Raw genomic sequence first — 19,266 nt, 5'->3', positions numbered from 1 at the left:
ACATACAGGTGTGAGGGACTTCAGCATTTTATAAATAACACAAAGAACAAACATATTCCTCTCTCACCTCAGCGGGCGAAAGATGCGAAGATCTATCACTGAAAAGGTTTGCTCGCAGACTTGGCACTAAACAACACACGCAGCATCACGAATGGACAAGGAGTGGCTGGCTGGCTGGCTGCATCACACTTTTCTTTGAGCAGAATATTGCACTATTGAGCACTTTAAGGTTTTTTGTCCGAAGAGGAGAGAGAGCGCGCACTCGCATGCATGGTTGCCAGATTGCATAAATTAAGTATGACATAAGGTGAAATATTTCCTATTTGTGCCAGTATAAATCTGTGATTGGGGTGTTGCATCTATTATCTGGCAACCCTGAGCATATTAAAAGCTTATGGATGCAGGATAGGTCCCAAAGCCAGATAAATGGAAGATTTATCTGGAATAAAAACGTTCATGATAAATCGACCTGCGGGCAGTAGTTTGCCTGGTCTGCAATTGAAGGTGCTCTAAGTTTCGTTTGAGGGTGCTTAGCACCCTCAAGCACCACCGTACAACCGGGCCTTGTTCAGTGGTCCGATTCTATTTAGCGAATCGTTCGAATGGACGGTTCAATTCAATAAAAAACATTAGATGCACAACCAGAGATAATTTAGCAGAGATGTGCCACTTCTATTAAAATGAATGAGAGAAATTGGCACGCTCAAACAAGAAACTCTAACACCCAACGGTCAAAAGAGCCAATCACATTTTAGATACAGACATCACCTGTCAATCAGCTCACTAAAGCGCATGCGCATTAGCTATATAAGCTGGGAAAATTGTGTGTTTTGACATAATATGAGGTAAAGAAGCACAATTTATGTTTCCAGTGTTGTCAAATTTAATTGCTGATTTGAAAAATGTTCTTCGATCGTAATCTTGACCAACTGTTTTTGAGATTTCGGTGTTCCCCCATTCAAGTAGATAGAAGCTGCACTGTCATGACTGGAAATAGTCTCCCGAGAGCGTTTCAAAGATGGCCGACAGTGGACTGACTTGCTAGAAAGACTTTGGCACAACTGAGTTCCGGGCGGCATTTTATGTTTTATTTTATTTTTATTTTATTTTTGTAGTAAACTGGTGTTTACCACAATTTTTTCACTATTTTAGTATAAGTATAGATTTCATTAATGTTGTTTATTTTTCCAACAAGATTATTAAGAACATCACTTTGTCATATTGATGTAAATTATTTCCAGTATCGTTAACAATATCCATCTCACAGTTTTACTCCTTAAACAAAACCGTTGGGTAAGTTACTCTAAAAAAGTAATTAATTACTAACTACTAATTACATCTTCTACAGTGTAATTAGATTACTGTACTAATTACTCTGTCTGAAAAGTAATTGTATTACTTATTACTAATTACTTTCTAAAACCCTGATCAACCTCGACCAGATGAACAATACAAAGATAGACATGAAACTGTTCTTTTAATTCTTTCAAATAATTCATATAAAATCAAATAAATTATTCATGAACTGGCCAAAAAATTTAAGGGGGCAGCGTTCAATTAGAAAACGTATATTTTAACATTAGATGTTAAATTTCGATTTTAAATTCACTATTGTTTTACATAGAATTTCTCTATAGTCTATACAGTATTTAACACAGTTACATCAGAAAAAACTGTAATTAAATTACTTAAAAATGAAGAGTAATCCCTTAAGTTACTTTTTTCAATGAAAAAGTAATTTAATTACAGTCATTAATTACTTAGTAATGCATTACACCCAACACTGTTTACAGTCGAGTGATAGACTAAACTTTGTGTGATTCTTTGAGCTCATGCGGTTTAAGGTGGACATAACGACATAATGAAGAAATAGTTAATCATCCTCAACAAATCCACCGAGTGTATGCGCCGATGAATGTCAATCTGGCAACCCGTAGAAAGGGGGCGTGTTTGTTTACATTTCTCTCTGAGCCACGCGCCTCTGCGTGATGACGTGAGAGATGCGCTACGTCGTGGCTCTAGGAAGGAAGGAGGCTGTTTAGTTTTCAGAAAACCCGAAAAATGATCTAGTAAACGGTAAGACAAGCTATTTATGATGCCGTCAGTGAGACAGGAGTCTGTGCTGTTATGTCCGGGTCTCTTACAGGTATAGCGATGTCTCTGTTGCCTGTTTAAATCCAGGAAATCTTCTTTATATCCAGATGCTAACTAGCAGCATAGTAGTTTAGCCTGATCTCTGCTCTATTAAATATATGAATTAAGACAGATTCATCTTTCAAAACATGTAAATAGTTTTCTAAGTTCCCACCAAAACACCACAGTTACTAAATCTAGTTATTGTTGCCACAGTTAAACCACAATAAATCAATATATGATCTTTAAAATTGTTATGAAGCTCTGACAATAGATCTGCTATTTTGTGCAGTATCTTATTATGACTTTTTTGGTGATGTGTTAGCTAATATTAAGTTATCTCAGTTTTACTGTATTACCAATGGTATTTCGGGAGAAACGTTGGGTAACACAGTAAATATGAAATATAAGTTATTATTATTAAGATAAAATATACTTTATTACCTTGCTAGATGTTTTGCATAATAAAAGCCTTCTGAATGTGTAGTAGTTAGGGTCAGGTATTTTTTATGTTAATATGTAAATACATTTAATTTTGTATGTAGCTTTAGACCTAGATTTTGCATCACACTTTAAGTGGTGGTGACCCAGTCCAGTACCAAAATTGTTTAATTGTTTTTTTGTGCAAAAGTAAAATTTTCTTAAAATCCAACATTGAAAGTTATTACAGTTAAAATAAACTGCATAGGCCCAACAATGCCATAAAACGACACAATCTGAATAGGAAAACTGACAATTTTGGAAAGCCATAAACAACAAGTAGTGTAACTCCATTTTAAAAGTTGATAAGCTTTAATATTTTACTATTCTGTCAATGCACAATTTAATGGTCATTTATTAGCATTTTAATATTTACATTTTTTTTTTTTTTTTTTTTTTTACCTCCTGTTCTGAACAGACTGGCAACCCATCGTTGGGTAATGACTAGGGACATCCCGATACTGGAGGTCGACCGATAGTGGATTTTGTCGATACCGATTACTAAAGTGGTGAAAAAGTCCGATAACCGATTAATTAGCCGATAGTTTTTAACATCAATTCATAGAATGTTACAACATTTTCTTAGACGTCACAGACATAGAGGCCAGTGGACAAAATTAATACAATCCCATATGTAGTTGATTTTTCAACCAATAATAATCAGAAAAAAAATAAGATTGGATGCATAACATGGGACTTTTAACACTAAACAAGCCTGAAACACCTGGGACACTTATTTTGGAATTATGGAGCCTCGGCTCCGTTACAATGCTCTTTTTAATATTTACCAAATTAAGCTTTTTATAGCCTATTATTATTATTATTATTATTATTATTATTATTATTCACAACATATGAAGTTGGAGACAAGATGTTTGTGCTGACGAGGAATGTTTCCCATAGAGTAAAATTTTTCTTTACGTCCCCTCGCTTCAATTTAAAAACATAATTATCAAAGGAACGCAGAGAAATAAAACAAACTATCGGCAACTATTGGCATAGATGTCTGCCGATAACCGATAGTTCAAAATGTGGCACTGATTAATCGGTAAAGCCGATATACCGGTCTACCTCTACCCGATACCATTTTTTACCGATATCCAAAGTGCATGGTAGCCGACACAATGCCAAAATATCACACAATTGAATATAGTAAATAACAAAAATAAAATTGCTAAAAAATGAATAAACTCTTATTTAGCACTATATTTTCTCAATTTCACACAAAAATGTAACTTTGTAAAAAATAATCTAAAAAAAATAATGTTGTATTTTAAATGGTAGATAGCAGTTTCTTCCGATTTCTGTTTAGTCATCAAATTTTAGTAATTATTTGCACATGAAGAAATTGTTAATATATCAGGAAGAAGGAAATAACAGTACATACAGTAGTCCATAAAATCACATGTGATTATTAAACTGCAAAGGCTGTGATTTAATAAGTTAAATACAAAGTTTGTATGTGCTGCGCGCTTCAAATACGAGTGCTTGTGAATGTGTGGAGCCGGTGTTGTGCTGACATAAAAACACAAAGTGATTATACCTTGTAGAGCTCTTTGACTCATACATGGAAAACACCATCATGAGCATCGAGCACTCTGTTTGTAGCAGATGACAGCTGTGGTGATGTGGGCGTGGCCGAGCGACGTCTGTGGAGAGTGAGGCTGGGAGAGGAAGAACGGTAAGGATTGACACCTGTGGGAATTTATCTCTAACAGCTGTTCTGTGTTACAGTGAGAGCTAGAGAGGGATAAAAAGGTAGTCCAGACCGCCAGAGGAGCGAGAGAGAGACACACACAGCCGAGTTCATGTTGTGCTGAAAACAAACCCTGTTGTGTGACACTAAAAAGTAGTAAAAATAAGTACTCATGTGGATTGTTTATCTGGCTCCCGCTTCTTCCTTCACAAAGAGAGCAAGAGACTTATCACAGTGGTGCAGAAAGCTGGGAATTAGGAGGAAGTGGGAGCCGGATAAACAATCCATGTGAGTATTTATTTTTACTACTTTTCAGTATCACACAACAAGGTTTGCTTTTCAGCACAACATAAATGATTACACGCACAACACGAACTCGGCTGCGTGCGTCTCTCTCTCGCTCCTCTGGCGGTCTGGACTACCCTTTTATCCCTCTCCAGCTCTCACTGTAACACATAACAGCTGTTAGAGATCATTTTCCACAGGTGTCAATCCTTACCATTCTTCCTCTCCCAGACTCACTCTCCAAAGACATCGTTTGGCCACGCCCACATCAACACAGCTGTCATCTGCTACAAACAGAGTGCTCGATGCTCATGATGGTGTTTTTCGTGTATGAGTCAAAGAGCTCTACAAAGTATAATCACTTTGTGTTTTATGTCAGCACAACACCGGCTCCACACATTCACAAGCACTCACATTTGAAGCGCGCAGCACATACAAACTTTATATTTAACTTATTAAATCACAGCCTTTGCAGTTTAATAATCACATGTGATTTTATTTAGTGTGCTGAATGTTTATGTAATAATATTTGTATGTCAGGTAGTATCGATTTTTGGTATCGGAGCATTTTCCAAGCACGAGTACAAGTACATGAGCATGTGTTGGACCAGTTTCGGTATTGGGACATCCCTAGTTATGACCCACCAGTTACCAGAGAGCCACTACTGTAGCTGATTTTTAAACGTTAAGCTATTCTGTCTTTTTTCTAGAACATTTAGGTAACAATGGAGACAGAGACAAACTCCTTCCATGTGGAGTTCCCTGACTTTTCCTGCTCCCTGTTAAAGAAACTGAACCAGCAGCGTCAGAGGGGTCAACTGTGTGACCTCATTGTGGCCATAGGTGGCCATCGTTTCCGGGCTCACCGTGCCGTGCTGGCCGCCAGCTCGCCATACTTCTGTGATCAGGTGCTGCTGAAGAACAGCGTCCGTGTGGTTTTGCCAGATGTCATGCATCCTGGCGTCTTCGAGCAGCTACTCTTATCCTGCTACACGGGAGCACTCTCAGTGCCATCCGGTGAGGTGGTGGCCTTCCTCACTGCTGCCAGCTTCCTGCAAATGTGGCACGTGGTTGACAAATGCACTGAGCTTCTAGAGGTGAGACGTAAGAAAAGCAAATGTGGTGGGCATTTTGAATATGGAACATCTCCAAAAGTGGATGATTATGGCATGGATAACGAGGATGCTGGTCAGACTGCAGGTAAAGAAATAGATCTAGTTGAAGACGGGATTTCAATTCCTACTTTACAAAGTGCCAGCTGCTCTCCTCCGGAAGATCCATGCAGGGAGAATGGATTGGATGCTATGGAGAATCAGTGTTTAAGACCTGCCTGTGTGCCACCAAGCATTATGGTACACAGGAAAAAGGTGCATGTGAAAGCAGAGAGGACAAACCGAGAACCCTGTAGTGGCCTGTTTCGCGATGAGTCCACCGTAGTAGCTGATACGGACCAGAACTGTCCCACTCCAAACATCGCTGATGATTGTTTTGATGAGAAACTAGTGAAACGTCTTGAGTGCCTGGATAGAGGTTGCTCCTATGAAGAGCCCTTGGACTTCTACGGAACCTCCATGGAGAGCATTTCGCAAGCTGCGGACGAGATCACCAACTCGACATCCAAAAATAAGCAGCAACTAGATGGAGTTACGGATGTTGCTAAAGACGAGGAGGCATCGGCCCATGGTGACAGTGGCCTAAAGGAGCAAATGTCTCACTCTGGGTTTGCCTCTGTAGTTTATAAGCTCTATCCGTGCCAATGCGGCAAGAGCTTCACGCACAAAAGCCAGCGAGACCGCCACATGAGTATGCACCTGGGTTTACGGCCGTTCGGCTGTGCTGTTTGTGGCAAAAGTTTCAAGATGAAGCATCACTTGGTGGGCCACATGAAGATCCACTCAGGCATTAAACCGTATGAGTGCAGCCTGTGCGCAAAACGTTTCATGTGGCGAGACAGCTTCAACCGCCATACCTCCACGTGCGCAAGGGCTCATCAGAAACGACGGGTCAGAGTGGAACCCGCCTCCTTGTAGGAACATTGTAAGAACACATGAGAGGCTGTCATTGCCAGAATGCCAAACATTTCGTTTCTATTGAAAATAAGCACCTCAGTTTGGGAGAATTTGTCCAGGTGTACTTCAGAAAACACATAGGCTGCGTCTGAAATCACGTACTGTCAGAATATGCACTGCATTTGATGAAGAACGTACTTCTTGGCTGGTGAAAAAATATGTTCTTTAAGTATGCAGGTGAGAATCTTAAAATTTCCGGGAATGTGGGCATTGTCCCGTGAACCGAATATATAGTAACAACCAACATGAAAATAATTAAGTCTGGTCTTGTTAAACAAGTACAATTTAACCACAAGGAATTGAACCACAACTTTCTTGGTAAATAGCACTTACAGTTGAAAATATCCTCCCAACTTGTGGTTCTCCACGTTTTTTAAATTCAGAGTTTTGAATATGGTGTCAGTGGCCTCAAACCTACTACTGTGCATCCAGGTATTTCTCACCCACTGTTTTATGAGGATTCGGACACCCTACTCCATTGCCATACTGTTTTTGGCATACTATACAGTAGTAGAGAAGTATGCATATTCGGACGCAGCCATAGTTTCTCCTGATGGGATGGTTTAAAGTCAACATGAAAGCAAAATTGATCTTTTTTACTTTATTGTGCACAGTTCATCAGGGCATACTATTTTCAAATGTCATAACTCTAATGTAAAAACTGTAACACAAAAAAGGCTCTGCCTCTAAAACAACTTTCAATTTTGGCTGACATCACCTAGACGGAAAATAATGTTATCCAATTGCCAAATAGCTTTTTATTTTTTGGCTGTATTATTTGTAGTTAATACAGCTTTTCTAAATTCTTGCTAGTTAACAGAGTAATTTAATTCAGGTTAACATTAATGTTATAAAAGTAACTGCAATAATAGCAAGTAACAATGGATTTGAAAAAGAAATGTGAACTTTGGTGAACTTTGACCTTCAGTCTCCAGAAAGCCACCTCAAATTCGTGTGCTGGTGGTGTTTCAGCACACACACACACACACACACACACACACACACACACACACAAAAAAGGATTTTTGCGTCTTTTTAAATGAACTAAAAGGAATAGTTCACCCAAAAATGAAAATTCTCTTACCATTTACTCACTTCATGCCATCCCAGATGTATATGATTTCCTTTCTTCGGTTGAAGAAAAATTGAAACATATCTCATAGATTTCTTGCTACTTTGTGAAGGAGGAAGCGGGAGCCAGGTAAACAATCAACGTAAGCTTTTTATTGCAAACGCTTTTTTGTCTAAAACACTCTGTTTGCTTTTCAGCAACACACACACAAGACTCTGCTGCGTGTGTCTCTCTCTCTCTGCTCCGGCGGTTTGGATTGCCCTTTTATCCCTCTCCAGCTCTCACTGCAAACAAACACAACACAAAACAGCTGTAAGAGGTGATTTCCCACAGGTGTCAATCCTTACCGTTCTTCCTCTCCCGGCCTCGCTATCCACAGATGTCGCTCGGCCACGTCCACATCACCACATACCCCAATCGCCTGACTCAGGCCGGGGAGCCACCCGGCCTGTCACTAACTCTCTCCCCCCCATCCCACCCCCAATTTCTGGAGAGGAAATCTGCAACAGCCATCTGCGCCCCCTGCCTGTGGACCACCTCGAACTTAAAAGGCTGGAGAACTAGATACCAACGGGTGATCCGTGCATTGGTATCCTTCATGCAATGGAGCCACTGGAGCGGGGCGTGGTCCAAACAATAACGGCCTGCCACAAAGCGCAACTTTCACCAGCGTGAACGCCTGCTGACACGGCTCCATCCACTGGACTGGATCTGGTGCACGCTTTTTAGTCAGATCTGTCAGCGGGCTGGTGATGGTCGAATAATTAGGCACAAACCTGCGATAATAGCCATCCAGCCCCCGGAACTGTCTCACCTCCTTTTTGGTCACTAGTCTCAAATCGTTTTATCAATTTGGGGCAGCACCTGCCCATGACCCAAGTTGAAGCCCAGATACCGTACTTCCACCCACCCAATTGCGCACTTCTTTGGGTTTGCCATGAGTCCCGCCCATCTCAACGATCTCAGGACAGCCCTCAGATGCTGCAGGTGCCGCTGCCAGTCATTACTGAAAATGATGATGTCATCCAGATGGGCAGCACCGTGTGGTCTGAGGATTCTGTCCATGAGCCGCTGAAACGTAGCCAGGGACCTGAAACAAACCGAACAGAAGTGTCACGAATTGTTGTAATCCGAACGGTGTTGAAAATGCCATCTTTTCACGGGATGTGGGAGTTAAGGGGATCTGCCAATATCCCTATGTTAAATCCAGTTTCGAATAAAAGGGAGCCGCGCCTAACCGATTGAGCAGTTCATCAATCCAAGGCATTGGGTACGCATCAGATTTAGACACAGCATTGACTTTTCTATAATCCACACAGAACCGGAAAGAACCATCACTCTTTGGAACCAACACCACCGGGCTGGCCCAGTCACTGTGGGATTTTTCTGTTACTCCCATATCTAACATGGCCTTTAACATGGCCTCCTCCCGAATCCCTTTTTTTTTGTGCTCAGGTAATTGGTAGGCATGACTGCGTACCACTACCCCTGGGGTCATTTCGATATGGTGCTCTATTAGATTCAGATGATCGGGAAGAGGTGAGAACACATCGGAGAATTCTCCTTGCAACCTGGCAACCTCCGTGAATTGTATCGGTGAGAGGTGGTCTCTGCAAGTGATTCGATCAGTGGCTTTTAAGTTCACCTCCGGTCCAAGCTCCTCCCTCTCCAGAACCACCATCGCCAACATCATGGGGTCCGCCTCTCTCCATGGTTTTAGGAGATTGACCTCAAAGGGCCCTTGCCACTTGGCGAGTAATTTAGAGCTCGATGTGGGGAGCAATACAAGGACTTTATCTCCCGGTGCAAATTTCCATAGCTGAGTACCCCTATTATACAGCCGGCTTTGACGTTCTTGAGCCCTAGTGTGTGAAGTTTTGCTCTCAGGTCAAGAACGTATTGAATTTTGTTTTTGCTGTTTGAAGGTCCCTCCTCCCATTTTTCCCATAGAACGTCGAGCACTCCACATGGTCGACGCCCGTACAATAATCAACTGGGGAGAACCCTGTGGAGGCTTGTAGGACCTTGCAGATAATAGGGGCTCGAGCCATTTGTCCCAATTTCGAGCGTCTTCGTGCATGATTCTTTAGTCTCTGATTAAATCGTTTGACCAAGCCGTCTATTTGGGGGTGGTAAACGCTGGTCCCCAATAATTCATACAGTTTGCGTAGTGTACGTGATATAAACGTCGTGCCCAGATCAGTGAGGATTTCTTTCTGAATCCCCATTTGGGAGATTATTCTGAAGAGTGCCTCTGCTACACTACGTGCTGAGATGTTGCACAGAGGTATCGCTTTACGCAGTTCACCAGAACCAACATTGGCATTGACCATCAATCACATTCACTTGATCAAAGGCGTGCCTAAGGGTCTTGTCTCACATCTGCTCCATAGGGGAATCCCCTGCACACTCCCTTGCATCATCCTGATGTGGAGCTAATGTAGATGGCCCCAGTACCGCCTCCCCAGCCAGTGAATCCCACCCCACACACAATACACTTTGTTACAGGACACATCCACATAAATTCCCCTCAACAAAGTTGTAAATTCCAGCCAATTCATACCCAAAATTAGTGGATGGGTGATGCAGGGAGGAACCGCCGCCTCTAGTCTATGCTTTTGCACTTTGAATTGAATAGTGATGGGCACTAAGGGGTAATCATGAATATCCCCATGCACACACCTTACCTTTACCCACTGTCTTGTATCCAAAGCCTCGGATTGAACCAAGCTTTGGTGAAGGGAGGTTTGATTACAACCTGAATCCACCAAGGCTTGATATGTACTCCCCTTAATACTCACAGGTATCTGGTACACTCCTGCTTGATCGGGGGCAGCCTGTGGCATGTCGGAGACACGGACCAATGTCTCCACCTCCATCGTTGGACATCGGTCCTGGAAATGGCCATGCTACCTGCAGCTCCAGCAGACTGGCCCAGACTTCACGCCCACATCCATGGCAGCGGATTCACCAACCTGTGGGGGAGAGCGGAGAGGGTTAGGGAAAACTTGTGGGTTGAACGGTTCACGGGACTAAGGAAATGTTTTTGGGGTAGGAATTCCCAGTTTGCGGGGAATAGGAACAGGACAAGGGGAAGGAGAGGGGGAGGGAGGAGAGAGAGAGAAAGAGAGAGAGAGAGAGAGAAAATAGGGCTCGCCGGACACCGAATACGCCGCCATATGGTCCTCATTTAGCTGGGCCGCCTCATCCAGCAACGCTGAACGGTGGCACTGGACCCACTCTGCCGTTCCTTTCGGTAGCCGGGCGATGAACTGCTCCAGTAACACCAGATCGAGCACTCACTCTGTCACGTTCTTCAACCAGCAGCCACCTTCGGCAGCTGTTGGACGAATGCGAACAGGTGGCCGTGCTCGCAAAGCATCCACGAGTGTATGTGCTGCTGATGTTGTTCTGGGCTATGGCCAACCCATTGCAGGATGGCCTTCTTCAAGTCCTCATACACCAGGAGGTTGGCAGTAGGAAGTTGTTGGGCCACGAGTTGGGCTTCCCTGGACAACAGTGGCAGTATGCGGGCCGCCCACTGGGACCTCGGCCACTTCCATGCGTCAGCCATCCGCTAGAGGAGCTCGACGAATGCCTCTGGGTCATCTTGAGGTCCCATCTTGCAAAGCGTGACATGTGGCATGGCCATAGGTGGGTCCGGGGTCATGGCTGAAGACCCCTCCTGGTGTACCAAGCTCCGTAGTACCTGCCGGTCCTCTGCTTGAGACTGGAAGAGCGCTTGATGCTCCAAAAAGCACAGACAATCAGCATTAACATCATCCATACGACTCCAGTGGTTAAATAAATGTCTTTATAAAGCGATACGATCGCTTTTGGTGCAAAAAAGATCAATATTTAAGTACTTTTTAACTATAAATCATAAATCGTACACGAGAGGGCTGAGGTCATGCAGTCTTTCCAGCTATGGCATGGCAACGTTCCATTCATTGCAGCAGATGCTCTCTACCTCTGTTGGCATTGCATGGCTTTGCCTACATGTACACCACCACGTCTCCTGAGCTCTCTGTCTCTCTAAAGCTTGTTGTTGTGCTGCTGTTGGTCGAGCCTCCTCCATCTACCTGTGCTCCTGGTCAGAGTACCCAGGTTCAAATAAATATGGCTGTGCAAAAACTGTGCAAAATCTCTTTTTCTCCTGCTAAATCTGACATCTTTGTTTAAATTTGCTTCAATTTGTTTACTGCGTTTGGTCTGTACAGTGTTCCTCTTACTCAGTTGTAAACAGCACTGCTCTTCCAGGTGTGTCACTTCTCATGTGAACATGCCAACGCCAGTACATCACACGATAGACCTCAGCCCTCTTGTGAACGCATACCGCTGCTTAACAGAAGCGATTATTTATTGTTAAATAGTATGTAAATATTGATCTTTTTCACACCAAAAGCGATCGTATCGCTTTATAAGACATTAATTTAACCACTGGATTCGTATGGATGACGTTAATGCTTATTGTTAAAATCATGTTACCATCCACTTCCATTACAAGGACCTACTGAGCTGAGATATTTTTCTACAAATGTGTTCTGCTGAAGAAAGGAAGTCATATACATCTGGGATGGCATGAGGGTGAGTAAAAGATGAGAGAATTTTCATTTGTGGGTGAACTATCCCTTTAATTAAAATGAACTAAAGCAACATAATTCTAGAACATTTGGTCACAACTTGATTTCATTGGATTCTATCCATTAACATTTGTAAAAGTTTACTTAAGCCACTTGAGTTTGGACTACATGAATACTTTTTGTGGTGTTCATGTAGCATTAATTAAACTCGGCAGGGGATTTCCATTTACCAGCATGCTTTTCATGGGACTTGATAGTAAATGCTAAAATTAAGTTTTATTTTATGTGTTTTTGTGCGAGATGTATATAAAGGGGGATACTTGTTAGTGTGTAATGTTTTTATTATGTTGAGATTTAGAAGAGTTTCTGTTATATTGGAGTTTTGGGGTTACCATAATGAGGAAAAGTGGAGCTTGAGCTAACGATGATGACAGGTAGATGTCGCACATGAAATTGAATGCTCGCTTTGTTGAGCAAATGCTGTGCTAACCATTGCATGTATTTAGCATGCTAACATTCACTTTCACTAGTTAGTACATAAAGAAATAAAATACATTTATTTGAGTTACATTGACACGTCTAATTTTGTTGGGTTTACCCAATTCAACTAGGTTCTTTCTACACAAAGTGTTTATGTTAAGATTACATAGTAATTAGAGGTTGACCGATAGTGGATTTTGCAGATACTGATAACTAAAGTGGTAGGAAAGGCCAATAACTAATTAATCAGCTGATAGTTTTTCAAATTGATTTATAGAATGTAAAAAAAATCGTATTCTTTCTTTATTATGGCGGGCAAAGACAAAGAGTCTGAAATGAATAAAATCCCAGATGCAGTTTTTTGTTCAACCAAAATCCTAAAAGTAACTAGAAAAAAATAACATTTTGTTCATAACGCAGGACTTTTGAGTATAAACAAGCCCGAAACACACTGGGGATTCTTATTTTGAAATGAATAAATTATGATAAACTATCGCAACTTTTGACAGATTTTTGCAGATAACCGATAGTTCCAAAAAGCAACTATATATTAGCACAGATTAAACTGTAAAACCGATATATCGGTCTACCTCCTCTAATTGTAATTTTAAGTTAAAAAACTCATTTCAAACACATGGAGCCACTGTCCACGATTGAACCAAATGCAGCCAAAGAGCTATTTGTTTGAGTGAGGAATACAGTAGTAGACTGTAATCTCATGTTCACTTCATTCCGATATGACACACCCACTTTTCATGATTCACTCAATTTGTAGAATAAAATCACTGCTTTTGTTCTTAGGAGTATCACACATTACAGATTGAAATTGGGTTGTGAATGCCATTTCATGTTGACTTTAATGTCATTCTAATGTCTGAGATGTGATTAGTGTATAAATACTCTACCACATGGTTTAAATCTCCCAGAAAAGCTTCGGATGAAGTCTTATTATTCATGTTTTAACACTCGCTAAGCGCTTCAGAGTTCAAATTTTAAGTATAATTGTCTTACGCATATAGAAATATACCGCAATGCAGCATTATGCAGGATTTATTTGGAGGGTTTATTTTGCCTTTGATTGAGTTGTTGGCACTAACACATTTGCAGATGTCTATCATTTGGTTGCTCAACTGTGGCTAGTGTGTTTATAGGATTTCACTGAGAACACCGATTATTTCAGCCATGAAACTGCTAAGCCATTTTTAATCCATTTAATGCTCTAAAAGCCAACAGATTTATTAGGAGGATTTTGAAAATAAGAGAAAAAGTAAAATACAATCCTGTGTAGTGTTGCATAAATGGCATTGACATTTTCAGCTTCTTCTGCAAACAATATTGATGAAGTTCTTGCATGTGATGCTCTTTTTGTCACCGAAAAATATTTTTAATGTGCCATAATTATATATATATATATATTACTGAATCTCAAGAAACCATGTCTGCGTCATATTTGACCCCAAAATGAAAAGACAAAAATAAGAAATGTAATTTTTCATAGAGAAAATTAAGCTTACACTGAAAACCATAATAAGTTGACTTTAATCAATTGATTGAGTAAACTTATTCCCTTCATTAAATTGAGTAATGGGGTCTCCAAAACTTGTGCAATAAAGTTCACTTGGTGTTCATATAGAATGATCTTTAGATAACTAGGTGCAAGTAGACTTTGCTCAGATTTGCTATTTAAATATTGTTGTTTCCATGTAATAATTTTTTATTTAATGAACTCATTCTTATTAGATTCTCATTAGAGAAATACAGTAAAGAGAATAATCCTGTCTGGACACAATTATTATTATTTTTTAATTAAAATTATCTTAAAGTATTGCCTTTATAATGTCATTTTTTTGCATTACAGTAATGAAAAAGAGATTTTTTTGCATTATGGTAATGAGAATTTGGGGTGGAAGAAATGTGCTGAATTATCATGAAAATAATGTTACAATGCAAAAAATGGCCTTAGTGATAGGCTTTATTTATTTTGCAAAAATTTATATATATATATATATATATATATATATATATATATATATACACACACACACACACACTGGCAGCCAAAAGTTTGGAATAATGTACAAATTTTGTTGCTTCTGAAGGAACTTTGGTACTTTAATTCACCAAAGTGGCATTCAACTGATCACAAAGTATAGTCAGGACATTACTGATGTAAAAAACAGCACCATCACTATTATAAAAAAGTCATTTTTGATCAAATCTAGACAGCAGCCATCACTCCAACACCTTATCCTTGAGTAATCATGATAAATTGATCATTTGGTGCTAGAAAATCACTTGCCATTATATCAAACACAGCTGAAAGATATTTGATTCATTAAATGAAGCTTAACATTGTCTTTGTGTTTGTTTTTGAGTTGCCACAGTATGCAATAGACTGGCATGTCTTAAGGTCAATATTAGGTCAAAAATGGCAAAAAAGAAACAGCTTTCTCTAGAAACTCATCAGTCAATCATTGTTTTGAGGAATGAAGGCTATACAATGCTTGAAATTGCCAAAAAACTGAAGATTTCATACAAAGGTGTACACTACAGTCTTCAAAGACAAAGGACAGCTGGCTCTAACAAGAACAGAAAGAGATGTGGAAGACCAGATGTACAACTAATCAAGAGGATAAGTACATCAGAGTCTCTAGTTTGAGAAATAGACGCCTCACATGTCCTCAGCTGACAGCTTCATTGAATTCTACCCGCTCAACACCAGTTTCATGTACAACAGTAAAGAGAAGACTCAGGGGTGCAGGACTTATGGGAAGAATTGCAAAGAAAAAGCCACTTTTGAAACAGAAAAACAAAAAGAAAAGGTTAGAGTGGGCAAAGAAACACAGACATTGGACAACAGATAATTGGAAAAGAGTGTTCTGGATCTTAACCCCATTGAGCTTTTGTGGGATCAGCTAGACTGTAAGGTGCGTGAGAAGTGCCCGACAAGACAGTCACATCTATGGCATGTGCTACAGGAAGTGTGGGGTGAAATGTCACCTGAGTATCTGGACAAACTGACAGCTAGAATAACAAGGATCTGCAAAGCTGTCATTGCTGCACGTGGAGGATTTTTTGATGAGAACTCTTTGAAGTAGTTTAAGAAGTTCTGAACATTTTTTTTCAAATTGTAATAGTAATTTTTCATGTTATTAATGTCCTGACTATACATTGTGATCAGTTGAATGCCACTTTGGTGAATAAAAGTACCAATTTCTTTCCAGAAGTGCAAAATCTGTCCATTATTCCAAACTTTTGGCCACCTGTGTGTGTGTGTGTGTGTGTATATATATATTTATGTATTAGGGATGGGCATGAGTACTCGTACGTGGCAGCAATGATCAATCATGAAAACGATGATCGATGGTGATCACGCATGATGTGACTTTTCACTTAATTCGAAATTCAGTGACAATTACCTGACAACTAAACACAAACGTGTCAAAGTTAATTTTGAGATTGATTACGTTGTGATTTTGAGAGGTACATTGATTGTCAGAGACGTCTCATAGCAACCAAATTGATATACGACGCTGCACTGCTATCGTTACGATAATCAAAAGAGTGTAGTTAACCGTGTTTTGAACACTTGTCTCGGCAAAACGTTTGCTAAACACGCTTTATTATCATTTCATGTAAGAACTTTGACTCGTTAATGGATATTATTCAATAAACGTGAATGTTTGTTACTGACTGAAAACCTCCCTGCCCTAAGTGACGTAACTGCATCTCGACTAAATGGGAGTTGAAGATTTCCGCATCAGTTTCCAAATTAGAAGTCCGACATAAAGTGTCATTATGTTGCACTTTCCCCATTTGAAAGGTGGAAATTCCGACTCTCCGAGTGCAATGGAATGCTTCATGAATCATCACAGCAACAACAATACGGAGCATTGCAGCTTTCCCACAGGAGCGAACACTTGGACACACACACACCCGGCACGTGTGGCAGTGGACTCAACGCGCTGCGAGTGTTTCAAACAGCTAGACAGATCGCATCTGAATGGAACAGAAAGCAGCGCCTTCAAAACTGAACTTCAGCTTAACATGCATATTAAAAACGCGATGTTTATGGCGTCTCCTGTTAGGCCAACCGTGATGTGAAAATAGGCGGTTCAGACTGTCACTAAACAAACTGGTGCACGCTTACTAAGATTACTATGATAACCTGAAGGAAGAACAGACTGACGCACGTTGTGCCCATTCTTTGAGTTAGGTAGCTAAACTTCACATAATGACAAAATATGATGCATTATATTTTGATTATGCAATCGTTTGTACATTTGTTAACAGATTATTTTATAACAGCCTATAAAAATGAATGGACGATACACTGGAACAACAAGACGCAATTCAACAGACAAAGACGTTTGTCAGACATGTTATTATATATACAGTTATGTACATGTCATTGCCCCTCGAATACTCAACGAGTACTCGTGTAGACAAAGTGCCTATCCCTAATACATATTTTGGGGTGGGGTTGAAATATGACCTGGACATGCTCTTGACAGGCTATGTGAGATTCACCGGATGCATTTTGTATTTCAAGTGGATTTAAGAGAGAACTATGAAAACACACACACCTGTAAATGTCAGTCATTAATAAGGTAAAACAGTGGACACATCTTCATTGTTTTACTTCACAAAGAACAAAGGATCAAAACAGCTCAAGAAAGTGATATAAAAGTACCATCTTTTGAAAGGGCTGTAAAGCACTCAGCCAACTTTTGGTAAACATGCATTATTGTAAGAATCCAGCATGTGAATGGACGGTTGGATGTCTGGCTTTAATAAGTCTGCTATTATTATGGTCTGTTTGTGATCAATTTAACCGCAAACCTCTCTTCAACAATACCTCAAATGCTGTGGTATTTTGCAGTTTTCAAAATAGTGCAAATATTAGTGAGCATTCTGCCGTGTGCCCTTTGAGTCATCTTGGCTGGACGGCCACTTCTAGTGAGAGTACCCACAGTACTAAATCATCTCCATTTATAGACAGTTTGTCTAACTGTGGACAGATGAATATCTAATGGTGCATGGAATTTGGGTTTAATTAATGCTTAATTAGAACAAAATATAAGCTAATTTTATTGTAGATTTAAATCAAGTGAACAGGGCTTTTCTTAGAGTATTAAATTATATACATGCAAGTGTTAAATGCTGCTATAACACTTTAAAAACATGTTTTTGGCTATTGTCTTTTGATTGTGTTAGTTTGTGGTGTGTAAATAGTGTTTTTTAATGGCCATTTATACGTTTCTATATGCCTCAAACAGAACAAACAAGCAACAATCAGCTTGGCAAACACAGAATACATAAATGTTTTGCCTTTCAATGGAAACGTGGTCAGATTTTACCTTATAGCTGTTTGTTTATTGTATACATTATACTGTTTATTCTTTTATTAATCAAATTATATGATTATACATAGTATATAATTTTGTTACATGTTGTAATATAGTTTGAGTGTAATTTATTTCAGGAACCAGGAATCTAAAATCTGGCATGGCCTTGCAAAATATTGTTCAAAAGACATTTGGAAAGATATATATAAAGCATATTCTTACGTGACCCAGTTTTCTTAATCAGCGGGCGAGGATTTCAAATGTTGAACTGATCACTACCTCAACAGGACTCTCATGTTACGATCTGTTGATCAGAAAACATTTCTTTCCAAACGACTCCATTCTTCAGTTCCACTTTTGTTGTTTTCTTCTTATAGAAGAACTTTGTGAGATTTGTACAGAGATGTGTTTAGCAATAAATGTTTTATTTGTACTGGACATCCTGTTTGGTTGCACAAAGAACAATTGTCCATTAATGTTTCAGTTTGAATGTTTTAATACCAGTTTTCAGACACTAGATGGCATTCTCAAGTAATATAATCAGACTAAAACTCAAATGAAAGATAATGATTTATTTTAAAACTTATGTTTTAAACTGCCCCAGCTCAGCTTAATGTAATTTGCTTTGAGTGTATACCTTAATCTTTGTTGTGCTATATTATCACTGTTGTGTTGTTTCAGAAAATACTCAATTTCTTCATAATGTACTGAGTTTTATAATATATTAGTGCTTATAAGTCAACACTAGGGATCAATATTAGTGCAATTGGACACGTGCTGTCTAACTAGTCAATATCAACCTATACAAATGATGCGAGAGTGTACATTTTTTTATTGGAACAATAACATTATACAATATAATATCAAATATGTCAAAAAGAGATAAGGCATGTGAAGATAAAAAATGAATAAGAACAATTCTACGTTTTACTAAATCACACAAATACATTGTAAAAATTATAAATACATGGTCTTAATTTTTTTTAATCAAATAGTTTCTTTTGATGCCCTATTTCACTTTATAGCATCATTAGATTTTTTTTTTATGTTTTATTTTTGAATAAGAAATTTTGTTAAGATTATAATGCAATAAATTAAATATGAGAGAAATAAGCAGGCA

At 39.4% G+C, this 19,266-nt stretch overlaps 1 protein-coding gene across 2 annotated transcripts; it reads left to right on the top strand.

The window, feature by feature from the left end:
- Positions 1-1,974: 1,974 nt before the first annotated feature.
- On the top strand, positions 1,975-18,584 carry LOC127423477 (zinc finger and BTB domain-containing protein 43-like). 2 transcript variants are annotated; one of them, XM_051667806.1, is made up of 2 exons: positions 1,975-2,076; positions 5,305-18,584. In XM_051667806.1, exon 2 carries the CDS (start codon positions 5,320-5,322, stop codon positions 6,622-6,624), a length of 1,305 nt encoding a protein of 434 aa, XP_051523766.1. In that variant the 5' UTR covers positions 1,975-2,076; positions 5,305-5,319; the 3' UTR covers positions 6,625-18,584. The 2 variants fall into 2 exon arrangements, with proteins under 2 accessions (XP_051523766.1, XP_051523776.1); XM_051667816.1 differs by having other exon boundaries at positions 2,012-2,146.
- The last annotated feature ends 682 nt before the right edge of the window (positions 18,585-19,266 follow it).

Source organism: Myxocyprinus asiaticus, chromosome 3, assembly GCF_019703515.2.
Source record: "Myxocyprinus asiaticus isolate MX2 ecotype Aquarium Trade chromosome 3, UBuf_Myxa_2, whole genome shotgun sequence".
In the NCBI taxonomy this organism is placed as follows: Eukaryota; Metazoa; Chordata; class Actinopteri; order Cypriniformes; family Catostomidae; genus Myxocyprinus; species Myxocyprinus asiaticus.
Note: the sequence above shows the minus strand (reverse complement) of the source record. Positions and strands in the feature narration are given on the sequence as shown.

Coding starts and splice junctions, on each gene's coding strand:
- LOC127423477 (XM_051667806.1), top strand. CDS start 5,320: ATGGAGACAGAGACAAACTCCTTCCATGTGGAGTTCCCTGACTTTTCC.